Source organism: Hevea brasiliensis, chromosome 13, assembly GCF_030052815.1.
Source record: "Hevea brasiliensis isolate MT/VB/25A 57/8 chromosome 13, ASM3005281v1, whole genome shotgun sequence".
Lineage (NCBI taxonomy): Eukaryota > Viridiplantae > Streptophyta > Magnoliopsida > Malpighiales > Euphorbiaceae > Hevea > Hevea brasiliensis.
Window position 1 is genome coordinate 77,829,745 of NC_079505.1, and position 17,499 is coordinate 77,847,243.

Here is a 17,499-nt window from a genome sequence, read left to right on the forward strand (position 1 = left end):
AGATGTGTTTTTTAAACATTATAACTGTTTAAAAGTATTTATAAGGAAAGATGTGTTGGTTTTTTACGAAAAAATGCGTCATTCAAAGTAAAAATATATAGTAATTTCTTATCAGAAAACGTATCATCTTATAGTCAAAAGATGTGTTGATTCCTTATAAATGAATATGTCTTTTAAATCTAAAGAACATGTCTTTCTCACGTTCAGATATATTAACACGTGAGAACTGATATTAACATTGGCAACATCCCATTTTTCATCAGATCAAATCAAAACATGCCCAAGTTAATTTCCATTTCAATATTTTCTCATGGAATTCATCAAAAATCATGATCTTGAATACGATGATGATGAAGCTTATTAAATCGAACTCAGAAGGCAGATTCTGCTTTTAACAGCAGACGAGGATGAAGAATTTCCACATGCCAAAGTTTCAAACTCCATTGCTGCTGCCCCTCAACGAGTCCCGAGCAAATTATTAACAAGCTCTTCCTCTTGTGCAGTACTGCAACATGAAGGTAATAATTGCTTGCCCTGGTGGGAAGGTGAGATTACTAATTCAGCGCCAACTTGGCTAGTGAACATGCGGAGCAGAACTGGATATGGAACGGGGCTGTTTATCCCCCAAAATCAAATACTACAATATAGAAGAAGATATAGACCTAAAGGTACCTGCTTTCATTTTCTATTCAATTAATCATGCTTGAAAGTTAAATAGATTTCAAGTGTTAATTTCATGTTTGTAGCGACAAATTAAAGTTAACATTGGTAATTTGCAGAAAGGACAAACAATGAGAAGAGTAGAATGTATTGTAACAGGGCCAAAAAGAGAAAATGAAATGAAATTATGGGTACCTCATGGAAGGGGATAGTATAGAGCTAGATAAGTAATCAAATTGTTGATGATGATTGGATTGTACGTTTCTCCAATATAGACGAATATGAATAATTGAAACAAACAAAATTATAGTTATCCATATTGAAATTTAATTTTTTATTTTTAAATAATCCCAATTTTGTTATTTATTATATTCCGAACAAAGGTTGTTTCAATTGGTAAAATTCAATTAGCACTCCCATTAAATTAAAAAATTAATCTTACTAACTATTTCTCTTGATAAGTAATTTGTAAACTTTAATTATTTAACGAAGTTGACAATATATCTTAACTCAGACATGGACGGATTATTGAGTGGTTATATATACATATATATATATATTGAGAGAGGTTGCTTCAGTTAGTAAAATTCGATTAGCACTCCCATTAAATTAAGAAATCGAATCTTACTAACTATTTCTCTCGATAAGCAATTTATAAACTTTAATTATTTAATGAATTTCACGACATAACTTAGACATGGAGGGATCTAACTATTATTGAGTGGGTATATATAGTATTGAATTGTCTAATGGCCCTACTAAAATAATGTTTTATTCATCAAAATCTTTAAAATATTATTATATGATAAATTTGGACCGATTAAACACTTAACTCTAGACATTTATTATTTTATTTTTTAAAATAAATAATAAAGCTAAAAAAAAATCAAAATCTATCTTCCAAAACTCTAAAAGACCCAGTCACCTCTCTTTTTTAATTTTCTTTCTAATCACACTGTTCCTTTCTAACTTTCATCTTTTCTCTTTCTCATGTTCACAGAATCATAGTTTTTTTTTTTTTTTAATTTTCTCATTTTCTACTTAACTGGCTTTGCCTTTTTTTCTTTCCTTTTTTATATCAATAAAATTGTTGTATAAATTAGGGGTGGAGCTAGGAATTTAATTCAGTGAGGTCAAAAAATTATTTTACGGGTTTTTATTTTTTTGAAAGCTTTTTAATATATGTAATTTCACAAACAAATTAAATAATCCAATCGATATGCTAAAATGATAGATAAAGAAATTTTAATTTTGTAAATTCAAGAAATAACATATATAAAAGTTAGAAAAAGATGAGTCAGACAAAAAAAGAAATAAGTATATATATATATATATATATATATATATATATATAACTTGTTTTTTTAAAAAATTTAAAATCTTTTTTTTTCGAATGGGGGATTTGTTATTAAATGATTCTTTAATTATAAATATTGAGAAAAATGTCTTTAATAACACTTACAATGAAGTGATTATACAATAATTCTTGAAAATTAAAACTTGTCGAAGACAATGGTAAATTTAAAATTGCAACAAGAATTTATTATTTTATAAATTATTTTTTTCAACTCAATTATTGTTACATATTAGAAATTTATATGTATAAATATTGTCGTAGTTTTTTCAATATACAGATGATAAATATTGAATCTTTGGATAACCTAAAATCAAGAATCTTTAGATAACTTAAAATCAAGAAAATATGAAATTGGTGGCTATTCTACGGCCACTCCAACTCTCAAGTCAGCTCTTAATCTAGATACAATAATTTAACAGTTTTTCAGTTGTAAAATCAAAAGAACGTCCGTAGGTGTTTGAAAGCCCTTTTTATATGTTGATGGCAATATTCTGGGGTGATTCTCGGAACTCTATTCCAATTACGAACCCATTTGTAGCCATATATTACATAATAATGCTGTCAGCATGATTTCTGGTGAGGATCATGCAAATCATATTTTAAGGCAACTGTCTTATCTACGCTATGGTGATCTTTGGCTTGTCTTGCCGATCTTGTGGTCACTAATTTGCCAAGAATATAAATAATCCCATTTGCATTGTCTGGCCGATCTTCCAAAGATCAAAGATTTTTTCAGACAAAGATTGATAACTTGTATACCTTTATTCGGTTCCCTCATAATGAGATCCAACCTTTGTTGAACTGATGGTAGGAACAAGCCATCCTAAACCCGTTAGGTTTAGATTTTATAGTTAATAATATCATGTATTATTGTATTTTTTTTTTTCTTTGAACATATATTTATTATTTTATAAATTTTTTTTTCTCTAAATTAAATAAAATAAAATTTTTTGATCTTACTAATTCAATTTCTTAACTCTGTGTATATGTTAGTGCTAAATTGAAGTTGAAATACAAAATCAACTTATTGGAAAGAAAAATTGCATTTAATAAAATGCGTAAATGATAAATTATACATGAAATTCACAGGTGGATCCATGCGGGAATCTCATCTATCCAATTGAGTACGCGGGAATGAGAAGGAACACTTTAGAAAAGTAACTTTCAGAGATGACTCTCATCAGGAATAGCTTACAAATGTAGACACACTCTGTGGACTTGATTTCCACTCGGTTTCGACCCAAAAAAAAAAAAAGAAAAAATCCATTCTGTAACATTTGACCAAACTAGGCTAGAACTTCCAAGCATCATCTTATTATATTTTAGATTTATTATGGACTAGGTTTAAATAAAAATCTTTAAACCAAGTTAATTATAATTTAACCTTAAAACCAAGCTGGGATGATTTTGTAATTTTATTGTGGATAATTTTTCATTAATTAAAAATAAATTTAATCTAGCACACGAAATTTAACCCTTATATGATCAAACTGCAACACTAAAAAAAATATAGATAAAAAAAATTACAATTAAATCTTACTATTTCAAGATAGATTTTGACATTTTGTTGGATTTTTTTTTTTTCAATATTAGAATTTTTTTTTTCAATATTAGAAAAAGGAATTATATTTGGTGAAATTTAAATCAAGATAAAACTCTTAGATTGTCATACCTTTACCACTAATTTAATGCACTAATTATTTAATTGAATTTTTTTTTAATGCCAGCGTAATAACATAATCATAAAAAAATATATGAAGGATAGTTATGTGATTATTTTAATAGAATTTGTATCATTTCAATCACGGTGGATTAATGATAAAGAGTAACAACAAAATAAGGATCATTGCATACAAAGGCATTTAAAAAAAAGACAAACACTTCAGAAACGGCCTCCAGAGTAAATAATGTTGACCTCTAATTTTGTGCGCCAAGCTAATGGCACGTGTTTGGAAATGAAGGCCTAACCATATGATTAAGGTTTAATTATTGATTGATTGTGATGGTCAAGGTCAATAATCATTGTGTGATTCTCTTGATTGAAAGTTATGATATTCCCAAGCGATAGAAAACAGGTTCTGTGAATCAAGCTTCTGAATCCACGTCCATTGGATCTCTGGAATCGTAATTAAGGTCATTTTCATCCACTTGCGTTGAAAGCAATCAAGAACTAGACATTTGACAACGTACAAAAACAGGCACATTTCCTGAGTGCCGTTGATCCTGTTGGAGATCGCAGAATAAGATTTGTGCAACCTGAAGCTTTGGCCTTGAATAAAGATGTTTCTTTTCTAGAGATAGATCCTATAAAAAGCCCACCTCATTTCTCCATGTTATACAACAAATCCTCAACTCAAGAAACGAACCTCTGAGTCTGACCTTTCTATGGACTTCCAATTCCATTACAATCCATCTCAAGCCAACAAACATTTGAGCAGAGACCCTTGTCTGGAATTCGAGGCTGTTGACGATCAAGATGCTTTATATGCGGAGCTTAGGCGGCAGGTTTTGCTTTTGATTGCTGATGATAACGATGATTTTGCAGAAACCACATGTTCAAACTTCCTCCGTGCTTGCAAGCCAGGTTCAGACAAATTAAATGGTAGTTTTCTAGCAAAACTACAACCTGGAAGCTATGTCGACTGGTGCGAGTGGGACAGGCGGAATACTGATTCAGTACCGAGATGGCTTGTGAACTTGTGGAGAAAAGGCAATGGAACAGGGGTGTTCATCCCTCAAATTGTCAAATCTAGACAATGTGGGCACGGTATGTGCTTTGATTGGTTAACCAAAGAGCTCGCATATCTGCTCTGCTTTGCTTGTCCATTCACTAATGACTTCATTTAATTTGCAGGTAGAAATAGAATGAATAAGGGAAGGAGACGAGCATACAAGCAAGTGGCCCTTTAGTCATTAAACAAAATGCCATTACATTGTTCAACATAACATGAAATTGTACCTTGTAATGTAAAGAATATGCCAAAATAAAACCGATTACACCAATTATAGATCTAAATATAACTGTTTCAAATTACTCTTAGACAGACTTGTAAAGAGTCTAAAAATATGCATGTCGACAGAAATGTTTTAACAATGATACCTTTATGAATTCCTAGAAGAACCACTGATTTTGAGAACAGCCAAAAGGTTGATTTAGGTGCCTGTTAGCACACTGTAACATGTCAGATCAGTGACAGATCATGAGGTTTGTCAATTTTGTCCCATCCATAGCTAGGAGGACAAGCGTTGGTTACATATGTAAGGTTACTATCCCTAACTACCCTCAAGATGCTACTCAGCATGGTAATTCTCAATGGAGTCATTTCCATAAGATGCCGAACTTCAGGTTTGACAAATTAGAAGTAAAATAAGGCTGTCAAAGAACAGTTCCAATGATGTTAGGTCATCATTTTCTGAGTATCCCTGGAGGATAAATAGCTTAATCTTTTATTGCATTGGAAAATCCCTGGAGCAATTAGCTAGGGAGAATTGTCAATCTCTAGGGCGTGCTAGCCATAAAGAGCTGAGTGCCCGGAGTCGCGAAGTGTAATCACTGAAAACAAGAAGGGCTCTAGCAGCCTGACGTGTTGTCAAAATTCGATGCATTTGTTGCAGAGTTTGCTGCCTTAAAAGATCAGCCTGGCAATAGATACAACACAAATTGCAGCATTCTTAGTCAATTCATTATCATAATGATGATGTGACAATAATCTAAAGTGAAGAATTTTAATCATGATTACACTAAATGATGTTACCTGGTGAAGGAAGTTCTCTAGTGTTGCAAGCTTGCCCATTGCAATTGCCATTTGGCCCATGTAGTCGGACACATTTCCAGAAGTAGTAAAGCCCAGTGAGTTGGATGAAAGCGTGTCTGCAAGGGATTGTTGCAGAGCTTCCATTCCTTGAGACAAGGCATCTTCAGCCTGTTGGGAGGACTGTTGCAGATTACATATGCCCATTAACTGTTGATCTGTCAAGGGTTCGATGTGGTTCCCAAGTATCTAAATTATAACAAAGGAAATATTTGAAGCTATAAGTCAACTGAAACAATTCAACCTGCTAAACAAGTATCAAAGACATGAAAAAGAACCTTAACTGATTGAATTACCTTAAGAAGCTCAGAAGATCTGAATCCACCCAACCACATGAAACATCTCTCAGCAGGTGTCTTCCACATGCCTGAAAGCATGTGAAATACATCAGCCTTTGTGCCAATGCTCTTTAGCCGGAATATGTCATCATAATGTGCCATTACACCAGTAACAAGGAGGTGTAATTCATTATCACCCATATGAGAATTGACAGCTGCTCTTAGATCACTGATCAACCGTTGATGTTCCTCAAGCCACCGTGCATAGTCCATGTCAAATGCAACAACCCCTAAAATATGATCAATCAGAAGAACCAACATTATCAGGACATTATCTTTTTGTATCATAAAGATTTTCAGCTAGTTGCCTTTAATATGATAGCATATAATCTTCAAGGACTTTGACCAACAGCCCGTTGAATTGCAAAATGCATCAGCAAAGAATATAGGGTGCCAACTACGAAACCAACATTACCCCCCACACATAGAAGTTAAAACACAAAAGATTATATATATATATATATATATATATATATATATAGCAGTAGATACTTGTATGGTCTAGAAATGAAATTCATACAGTGAAGCCATTGCATTGTTCACAATGGCAGTTAGCTTGCAAAGCCATTTGCTTTGATTTCTGTCCTTAATGAAGATCATTAACCATTTCAAATAACTCATTATTTGATTTAAAAGATATATCCCTTCTTCCCACAGCCTTCGACTTTCATGCTTATTTAATGATAAACAAGTAATTTTAATGCTTCAACTTAAATCATAACAAATAAATTATGAACTATTAAAAGTTAAGAAAAAATGAGGAAGCCAATTAACCAAAAATTAAAATTTACTATATATATATATATATATATATATATATATATATATATATATTTACAAGTATTTAGGGGCCAAGGCTCCCCCTTTTTCCCCCTCCCTCTGAACCATGTGATAGCATTCACTGCAGTAAGGAAAACCCTCATTTGGAAAAAAAAGGAATTTTGATTAAATAGTGTCCTATATATATAGTTGCTAGCCAGTTATGTAAGAATCTCAAGAATGAAAGATACTGTAAAACTGACTCCCCCACACGCCAAAATCTAGTAACCAGCGAATAATCAGATAAATCAACTCAAAACACTAAGGGATGCTTCCCTAGCTAAGCTCAACATGGACCTCAAGCTAGCATTGTCTATTAAAATTCAAAAATCCCTTACCACATCCAGCCCCATGGTCCCCTGAAAATCCACTTGCCAAAAAAATATTCTGCAGCAAATGTAAAAGTCAGGGATTAAAGAGATTTCAGTCTATGCATTGAAGAGAACTAGGCCACTTTCAATCTATGCACTAAGATTTCTTTTTTTTTTTTTTTCAACAAAACAAAAAAGTTTAGTTCTTACACCTGCTGCCGAGCACTTTGAAGCTCTTGCTCTAATTGTGTAAGCCTGAGTCGACTATTCTCGAGCTGCTGGACATAAGCCTATCCAAAACCAAAACCTATAAATAATTCAAACATGCTTCATTCATTAACTAAGACATCAATATTGCTGTAGCAAATGAGGTCAATGATGAACCAATTATTTTAGGTGTAACAAAATTAATTAGCACCACATCAGATAATATATGAACCAGGAGAAACACAATTGTTATAACAGCCACACATAATCACACATTATAAAAAAAAGAAAAAGAATAACACAGAATTTGGTTTGACTGTAAGATCTACGTCCACAGGCAAAGAAAAATAGAAAAAATTCTACTGTGATAAAAAAGAGTAAGATATAATCAATCAGAACATATTTTAAACAAAATATTACAATATTTATACTGATCCATACAACAGACGTTCCCCCATCCCAGTAGTGGGCTTCAGACACAGGCCAATACCACAGACATCATTCAGCAACGCGAAAACTTTCAGGTCGGGTCATACATACAAAATAACAACAGCTATTGCAAAAACAATTTCAATAACAAGGAGAGGAGGGAAAAAAGGAATCCTAAAGCCAAAAAAACAGCCCTCATGTCCAAATCACCAACTTGAAAGCTCAAAATCATCATCATCATTAATATACCGATGCAGCAATTTTAAGCACAATGGAGGAAAAAGAACGACAGATTTAGGAAAATATTCTACAAGTCAATAATTTAGACAGTGCAGTATAAGTTTTTCCTTAATGATGTCAAGAACACCAAAATTCCAAATGCTAAAAGGTCGTATTTTTACACCAGCATGTATTGCAGCTCATTCTGTAGAACGCAGAAGTGCACAAAAGGCTAGTTTATGAGCCAAACTGAGTATTACATCAACTAATGCTGTTATCAACTAATGCTGACAACATAGATGCCCTCTACATAGGCTAGGCCGAATTATCCATGCCACGATTGGAGCCTATGTAGCACGGAAACGGAAACGCGGACACGGGGAAACGCGGAAACGGACACTGAGAAACGGCATTTTCAAAAATATAGGAAACGGAAGCGTGGGGAAACGCGTAAATATAAAAAATATAGGAGTATATTTATAAATAAATAACATATATATATATATATATATATATATATATATATATAACAAATTTAAATATTAAAAAAAATAATGAAATTAATTATTTAATTAATTAATTAGATTATTTATATATTTATAATTATAAATAATTGAAACAATAAATATATAGAATAATAAAATTAATATTAAAATGCTGAAAATAAAAAGTTGAATATTTTAATATAGTGAAAATTGAAAATAATAATAATGATTAAAAAAAATTTTCAAATAGGAGATTCGGGCAAGGAGCAGAGCCATGAAAAAGAGCAGCGCCGTCGGGGAAGGGAGGCTGATTGGCAGAGCAGCATCGGATGGGGAAGGAAGCAGAGACCAGTCACCTCCCATCGCCGACACGCTGCCGCACAGGTACTCCTCCTTCTCTCCTTCTTCTTCTTCTTCTTCTTTTTTCTTTGCTTTCTCCTTTCTTCCTGGAGGTGTGACTTTTTTTTGTTTTTTTGTTTTTTAAAGAAACGCGTGTCCGGCGAAGGAAACGCGTTTCCGATTTCAAGGAATTACGGAAACGGCCCGTAGACGTTTCCTCGCCGTGTCCGACCGTTTCCGGTGAGGAAACGTTTCCGGAACGGGGAAACGCTCCCGCCTCCCGTTTCCGTGCATCATAGATTGGAGCAACAGATAAAATAGGCTACAAAATAAATAAAAAATATATATAGAAATAGCAAGATTAAGATTTAAAAATAGTTTAACATTTTCAATTATGCATGTAAATAGACATGTAGCTAATAGAGACACATTACTTTCTTCCTAAGTCGACTCTTCCTTGCAGCCTCACGATTCTGAGCCAGCCTTCGAAGAGTCTACAAAGAGTAAGCATGAGTTATTAATCTTGACTTTCAAGCGCCAAACTATTTTGCTACAACTACTACCGAAAAAGCATCATGTCAATAACCTTTTGATCACCAGCTTTTGCCTTGGATTGATCCATGGAATCCACAACCGCAATAGGACCATGCTGGACTCCATGAAGCTATACACAATCGATAAGAATAATGAATCAGAAACTTGTATCAATAAGCTTCTGGAATTAGTGGGCAGCCAATAATTGCAATTATTAAGGATCATGCTTGATTTTTATTTTAAAATAATTTTTTTAAATGAAAAAGAATTAAATTTTTTTGTTCCCAAACATAGAACTAAGAAATCAATTGTATTAAATTCTTCTAAAATACTAGTTTCCAAACGTGGCTAAATGGTTATCATTTATTAAATTTTAATAGATTTGGAAATTTTCTGTTTATGAGGCACCGGTCATTAGCTAAATAGAATAGTTATTTTTTTAGTACATAGTGCTAGCGGTGGTGCTCTAGAAGTCAGAACAGCCAAGACACAACTAAAAGCAAATTATTCTACAAAATCTAGAACAAGTTTGAAATAAAATACGATGCTAATACATAGCAAATTTACATTAGATTCTCAATTTCAAAGGTGACCCACCATCATTAAGCCAAAAAGATTCCCAATAACCTAGCATACAATAAAGAGACAGAGCATATTTGCAGAGAAAGAGACGCCAAAAAAGACCTGGTTTCTATCATCAGCATCAACATCTGTAGAAGTGTCAGTCTGTTGGCTGCTATCTGCCATCCCTGAGTCCCCCCAGTTGTCAATACTATGCCCGTTTCCCAACGAGGAACCCAACGTTGTCCCCTTGTGGTATACGTATTGCCCTGTGTCCAAACACCCTGTTCCTGTTGTTGCTATCGCTGCAGACCCAATATTCTATGGACAACAAAATAAAAAAAACAAACAAACAGATAAAGCATTCATTAATCAACACCCACCCGTATGTTATAGTCACTCATCGTCATGTAGAGGTACGAACAGAAAGAGAAAGGAAAAAAAAAAGTGGGAGGAAATAGGCACCGTGTTTAGGGCAGCATCATATCGCAAGTTATTGGACAAAACAGCAACATTGCCCCATTTAAAACTGAACATGGAGCCTAAAAAGCCATTTAAATAGCACAAGTAGTTAGAGAAACTGAACTTTCCAGACGTAAAAGATTCATATTCATAAATATATAAATATACATATCAGGAAAGAGAAAGAGAGGGAAGTAGATGAGGAAGAAACAAGAATACTTGAGCTTAAATCAACAGCATCATAGTGATGAAAAGCAGCAGCTGGTTGATCAAGATCTCCAAGATCCGGAAAACGTGTCTGGTTTCGGTTACCATCTTCTCCTCTGTTTCCATGCACATGAGAAATGAAAAGGGGGAAAAAAAATATAACAGCAAGAGAGAGACGAGAAAATGAATAAAGAAAATGAATAAAAAAGATAAGAAAAGAAAAGCTCAAAAAACAAAGGGAAGTTGCAAGAAACCAAGAAAAATACCGGAGAGAGAAGGAAGAGTGGCAGTACTTTTCAGGGTGAGGAATATGCTTGAAGCTTTGCATCTGAGAGTTTTTAATGTATGTTTGTGGAGCAGAGACAGAGATAGAGAGAGAGAGCTAAAAGGAAAAGAGTGAGGTTCTTGCAATGGATTAGTGTGGCCTTGGAGCAGGGAAGGAAGAGAAAATCTTGCAGTGATCTAAATGAAGAGGATAGCGTATCAGTACGGCTTCCTTTGATTCATAGTTACTAAAAAGAAGAAAAGGCTATCAGGATTTTTATTATTGCGTTCTGGATTGGGATTTTAGTTTCCCAATACTCCCACACTTTCCCATATCCTCTTCATCCTCTTGTCCTATTCCGTCCCCTTCCGCTCTCCCCTTTATTACATTCATTTCCATTTATATTCTTCTCTTTTTCATTTTTAGAATAAATTAGTAAATTTTAAACTCTTTTATACCATTGTCTTTGCATCAGAGATGAGAAAAAACATTTTAATTTTAATTAAAATTTAAATTTAAAATTTCATCATTTTAAGGCTGATTTTAATATTATTAAACTGAAAATATTTAATGATTCCTTGTGATTCAATTTAAATTTTTAAATATTAAAAATATAAAATAAAAAACAAATTTTTATTAATTAATAAATTTTTATAATTAAAGTAATATTTATTTCTTTCAATAAATAAATTTTGATTGTTAATTAGTCCATTCTCTACATTTATCTTCCATTTAAAGTTTTTTATGATAATTAAAAAAAATAATTAAATAATTTAAATAATAAAAGAAACTCTTTAATTTTTTAATTTTTGTTTAATTATTATTTGTCTCATCTAACTAAGAGAAAGAATAGTGATAAGATAAATTTTAAAAAATTGTATAAATAATTATTGAGCTAAATATAAAAATAAAATTTAAAAAAAGTAATTAATATTCTTTAACCTTCTCAATTTAATATAATGAATAGGTAATCTGTTTCTATAAGTTTTTAATAAAATTTATCACATATAATTTATTTATTGAATTTTTAAAAGAATATTATATGTCTTTTTTTAATATTAAGAAAATTTATTTTTTCTATTAAATTAATAAATTTTTTTATAATTAATTATTTTATAAAAAAGTATTAATTTACAAAAAATATGAGGTAAATTATAAAATTTTGTTAAATCATTTCATTTTTTATAATAAAATAATTTTACTTTGTAAATACGCGAAGCATATACATATAGTGCTTATTTTTTAAATTCAAAAAACACAAAATTCTCACCTAATTAAATAGATGATTTTGGATAAGATAAATTATTAGATTTTTATATTTTCTTTAAATTAATTATTTAATTTTTATTTTTTTATAATTTCATTAAAATATCTTTATATTTTTATAGAGTCAAATTTTTTTAATTCTTATATTAGAATTTTTTAAACAAAATGTTAGTTAATTAAAAAATTAAAAAGTTTAATTTTATAAAATATAAAGATATTTTAATTAAATTTTAAAATAGAATGAAGACTAAATAAATATTTTGACAAACATCAAGAATTTATAATAATTCACCCCTTTGGATATGACTGCGTAACACCAAGTGTAGGTGCAAGTGGGAGTGGAAATTAGGGCCGATCATAATTCGGTTTAAATCGTATTAATTTGGTTTAATTGATTTGATTTTAAAATTTAATTAGTTCGGTTTGATTTTACATTATAAAAATTTTAATTATTTCAGTTCGATTCGATTTTAAAGAGAAAAATTTGATTAAACCGAACTGAACTGAATAGTAATTTATATTGTTAAATTGAACTAAATCGAACTGAATCGATTTTTGAATTGATTTATTTTTATAGAAAATTTATAAATTATATTTAATTTTATATATATTAATTGTTTAACTTCATTGATTAATAGTTATTAGGTTCAAACCAAAGTTAAAATTAGATCAAATAACTTGAAAATTAAGTCTAAATTAAAAAATCAATTAAAAATCAAACCAATCAATTTAAATCGAATTTAACGATTTGATTCAATTTAATTTTTTACTCATTTTAATTCAATTCAATTTCTAAAATTTATAATTTAATTTTTATAATTTAATTCGATTCGAACCAAATGCTCACCCCTGCTACACGGAACACCCCCTCTCTGTTTCTCTTGCAGCTAACTCTCTATCTACGGTGTATCTTTTGCCTCTTCGATGAATTGATTCTTTGTTTGTTTCCCTCACTAGAGTGTTTTTGACATGCATCTTCTGGTCTCGATACGAGCGAAAGCCAAAAAGAATCGATACCTTTCTCTCTCTAGAATTGTGTATTTTACACGTACAAGCATTGAGCAGGAAAGGGCCTAAAAAGAGCATCCTGTTACATGATGTGATGGTGATGAGATATGATGAAATGAGTTCTTTAAATGTATTAAATAATGTGAATTTTTTTATGAGTGCCTTCTTATAAAATGATATGTCTAACCTACCTAACACAACTACTACCATGGATTCCCTCATGGATTTTTCTCTCAGTTTCTTGCTTTACAAACACAACTACCATGGATTCTCAGGCAACAAAATCCAAAATCGTTTGCTATCGATCATCATCACACCGCTAATTACGGATAGCACCGCTGATTAAGGATAGCAACTCCAATCTTAATAAAGATAAGCGAAAACGAAGATCGAGTAGTTCAGGCTTGATAGAGAATAGAAATCCAAGGATCTGAATTTGTTAGTGACTGCTGGATTTGTTGCTCGTATACACATCATACTGCCACTACCACAGCCATCAAAATTGGAAGAAGGATGATGGAAAAACAAGTGACACGCAAGTGGAGATATCGCTTCAATCATCTTGTGGGAAAACGGTAAGCAATTGTAGCTATATATATGCATGATGCACAAATCAAAGAAATTATATGGATTCCAAATAATGAACTTCTGGAATCCAAATACAGCACAAATTCAACGGCTTCCTGATTCTTGTTATGCAATCACCTTGTTACATCCTCTGGTGGTTAAGCATTATATTAAATAAAAATCTCATATATTCATCAATTTGTTACAAAATTCTACATCGACAAACCAAGAGACGATCCTCCGAACAATATCCTTGCAGCACAAAAATGTATGGATATGCCGTCGTCTACAAAGAAAGAATAGCGAACATAACGCCAAGAAGTCGATCCTTCACAACTGAACAAAAAGCTGTAACCGCAGCAAAGTCATTCAAAGCTGAAAGCCTTTCTTAAGACTTTAGTAATCAGCAAACGATACTACAGCCAAAACTGAGCCATTAGCAGGAAGGGTACGAGTAGGCTTGGTTTCATTTACTTCTTGCGCCAGTGCGCGCATACATCAAGCCAGGAGACGCTTTAAGGCTTGATCTACGACACTTATGTTATATAATTCGTGTATGGAACACAAATAATTATGAAAACAGGTCTCAAATCCTAAAGTAGTGCTAATTAAGAGGTTGGTTTCCTTTGACTTGCTCATAATATTGACTGCAGTCCAGCTGCAAATTCTCTTGCACTTCTCACTAAGTGACCTTTTGAGAAATTGTCTACCACTCCAAGTGCCAAAGTGATTTCGTCATTATCCAAAGGCTTATAAAGCTGATTTTTTAATATTTCCATAGTGGAAAATAACTCCACATGCAGACATGAAGATAAGGTTAAAATTATGATCTTGGACCATATTCCTTTATTTTAACATACGTTACAATTTTTATTATGATCACTACAACTTGGTTTTTACTGTCCCATACCTATATTGGAACCTGACAAAGATTTTCCAGTATATTGAATAATCACATTATGATGAAAAATCATGTAAAATTAAAATTTGAAATGATACAAGCGCTTGTTTAGTTAGGATAATTAAGAAAATTAAAGAAGAAAAAATTTATGGGAATTACAGAAAAAGTATTGTTTGATTTGCATTATCAAACTAACTTTTAGAGTTCTGTAAAGCATTTTATTTTTCTCATATAAGGGAAGTAATTTATACAAGTAAGCCTTGATAAGTCATTATAATGAATTTATTAATTCATTAAACATACTAATTTACATAATGAATAAAAATAATGAATTTATAATAAAAATAAATTATTAAAAAATTAATTTACATATTAAACACAGTTATAACTTGCTTTTAAAGAAACAAATTCCTTAGAAGTGTACCACTTCCTGCTGGAATTATAAGTAGAACTAAACAATGCCTAATAGTAAATAATAAGAAGAGGATTTACATGGACTTCTGATGCCCTCAGGGCTGTTTAATGCAATCTCATTGCAGTTAGAAAAAAATATTTATAATAGAGGATACGGGAGGCATATGGTATAAAACTATTAATAAAATATAAATCACTTTTTTATAGTGAGTCTTACGATTATTTAAACACTCTCTTCAAATAGCCATGAACTCACCATACGCATCCACCACATGTCCACTCATCCCCACCGCATGCTTCTTCGAACACTTATGTCTTGGCTTTGAACCGGTCCCCCTCCAAATGTTGCTTGTTCTCCTTTTCAGCTCGTCATTTTAACTCGCAAGAATTACCGATGAGTTTGGTATGAATTTTAAATATATTTTTTTTATGAATTTAAATTTTGATTTGAACTAAAATTTTTATATTATAATTCGATTAAAATAAAAATTGAGATTTATGATAGTACTAGTAAGCACGAGTCGATATGAACCAATATAAATATTATATTTTTATCATTTATAAATATTCAAAAAACACATTGAAATTATGATTTGAAAATCTTGAGTGATTATAACTTACTATTTTTTATTATAAAAAAATTTTCATTTTTTTCATCTTACCCATATATATAAACTTTACGATTAAATTATATAAATCTTATTTTGTTTGTGCAATTGTGTGCGCTATTTTAAATTTGCCTTTTGTTTTAACAAAATTGTAACTAGCTCACAACCACATATCCTCATCCTTAATTCCCACGCCCATTTGCTAAACAAGTTGCAATTTTCGTAAGTAAAAGATTTAGTCAAAATGAGAAAGAAAATATCAGTCAAACCCCTAAAACCCAAGATGGGGCCCTTGAACGTGAGGTATTATTGCTGATTCTGCTTCTAATTCCACTCCTTAAGAGAAATTACAAAATCATGTTGGATCCATTACCAAAATGTGATTCTTTTTTTATAGCTAGTGTGAGTGAACATGAGATGGTACTAAGCATTCTATATAATGTCAAAATTGCAAAATCCAGAAACAACAAGACTCTCAAGATAACTCGTGAAAGCCTGGAGAATGAGGATTACAATAAAATATTTATATTTTATTTATTAAGACACCGCGTCATTTACAGATTTAATTTTGACTGTAGATTATAATTATAAGATTTTTAAAATCGGATTATAATTATCAAAAAAGAGAATTAAATATAATTACAGAATGACTCAAAAGGTTTTTTTAACAATTAGACCTTAAATCAATTTCTCTGTAAGAAGAAGAGGGCTCAGCGGTGATGAAGACTGAAGAGAAACACGGGGTCTCATTTCTAGCGATTTCCTCGGGGGTCTTTTTAGGGAGAAGATGGAGCGGGGTGGCCAACTGGCACGGTAGTTGGCAGTGAGAATGAGAGACTTGAGTGAAATTAATCCGATATAGCTCTGTTACAACTTGGATCAATAAAAGATTTGAAATTTTGATTTTGTTAAAGATGTAATTATGCCGATTGAGGCTAGCTTAACATCTATTTATGTAAATTATTAATAGCTTAATTTTTTTTCTTTAAAAAGATTCAATCTGTTTATTTAAAGTAAAAACTACTTTTAATTATATAATTCATTTGGAAAACTGGCATATTATGAATAAAACTGGCAATTTTGATACGATTTAATTACACAATAAAACTCGGCAAGTAATTAAATATGTGTTAATTTAATAAAAATACTCGATTAGACACGAAATAATCTATTTATTTAATTAGTTTAATAGGTTAACAGGATAATTTTGACTTGTTTAAACTTGTTATAACCCTTGTTATGTACATATTAAAACTACATAATTTCATTCATAAAGTACAAATATGAAGAGTTAACCCTAAATCTAAACTACCTCATATCCGATACTCTAATTTCACAGCAATTTTATGGAAGATAATAATATAATGAAACTCATATTCACAACTTGAATATTTATGTTTAATTTTATTTAACTAATTTATTTGAATGATATTTAATATTTACATGATGTTTGGATATTTGATGACATTTGAATATTTAGTCGACCTTTAAATAATTAAATATTTAGATATTTAAATAATTTTTGAATATTTAGGTATTTTTATATATTTTAATGATGTTATTAAATATGTGCTTTAGCATATTAAATAGGTTAAACGTGTCACATAAATTTTGTGTCATATGAAATTTATAATAACTCATTTAAATGATTTAAACAGGTTTAAATAGATTACGCGGTTCGTATCATGCAATACATCCGTTTTCGGGTTGAGGGTTTTGATACAATTAAT

At 31.1% G+C, this 17,499-nt stretch overlaps 1 protein-coding gene across 3 annotated transcripts; it reads right to left on the reverse strand.

Moving 5' to 3' along the window:
- Positions 1 to 5,020: 5,020 nt before the first annotated feature.
- On the reverse strand, positions 5,021 to 11,380 carry LOC110653843 (transcription factor TGA2.3). 3 transcript variants are annotated; one of them, XM_058132305.1, is made up of 11 exons: positions 11,034 to 11,380; positions 10,753 to 10,856; positions 10,537 to 10,613; positions 10,195 to 10,392; positions 9,563 to 9,640; positions 9,411 to 9,470; positions 7,510 to 7,587; positions 7,325 to 7,373; positions 6,126 to 6,397; positions 5,758 to 6,018; positions 5,021 to 5,656 (listed from the first exon to the last, which is right to left on the reverse strand). In XM_058132305.1, exons 1-11 carry the CDS (start codon positions 11,066 to 11,068, stop codon positions 5,510 to 5,512), a joined length of 1,359 nt encoding a protein of 452 aa, XP_057988288.1. In that variant the 5' UTR covers positions 11,069 to 11,380; the 3' UTR covers positions 5,021 to 5,509. The 3 variants fall into 3 exon arrangements, with proteins under 3 accessions (XP_057988288.1, XP_057988286.1, XP_057988287.1); XM_058132303.1 differs by having other exon boundaries at positions 11,007 to 11,380; XM_058132304.1 differs by having other exon boundaries at positions 5,773 to 6,018; positions 11,007 to 11,379.
- Between the last annotated feature and the right edge of the window lie 6,119 nt (positions 11,381 to 17,499).

Coding starts and splice junctions, on each gene's coding strand:
- LOC110653843 (XM_058132303.1), bottom strand. CDS start 11,068: ATGCAAAGCTTCAAGCATATTCCTCACCCTGAAAAGTACTGCCACTCT. Junction 9,471..9,562: donor CAAAAGCTGGTGATCAAAAG/GTTATTGACATG, acceptor TACTCTTTGTAG/ACTCTTCGAAGGCTGGCTCA. Junction 5,657..5,757: donor ACCAGGTAACATCATTTAGT/GTAATCATGATT, acceptor ATCTATTGCCAG/GCTGATCTTTTAAGGCAGCA.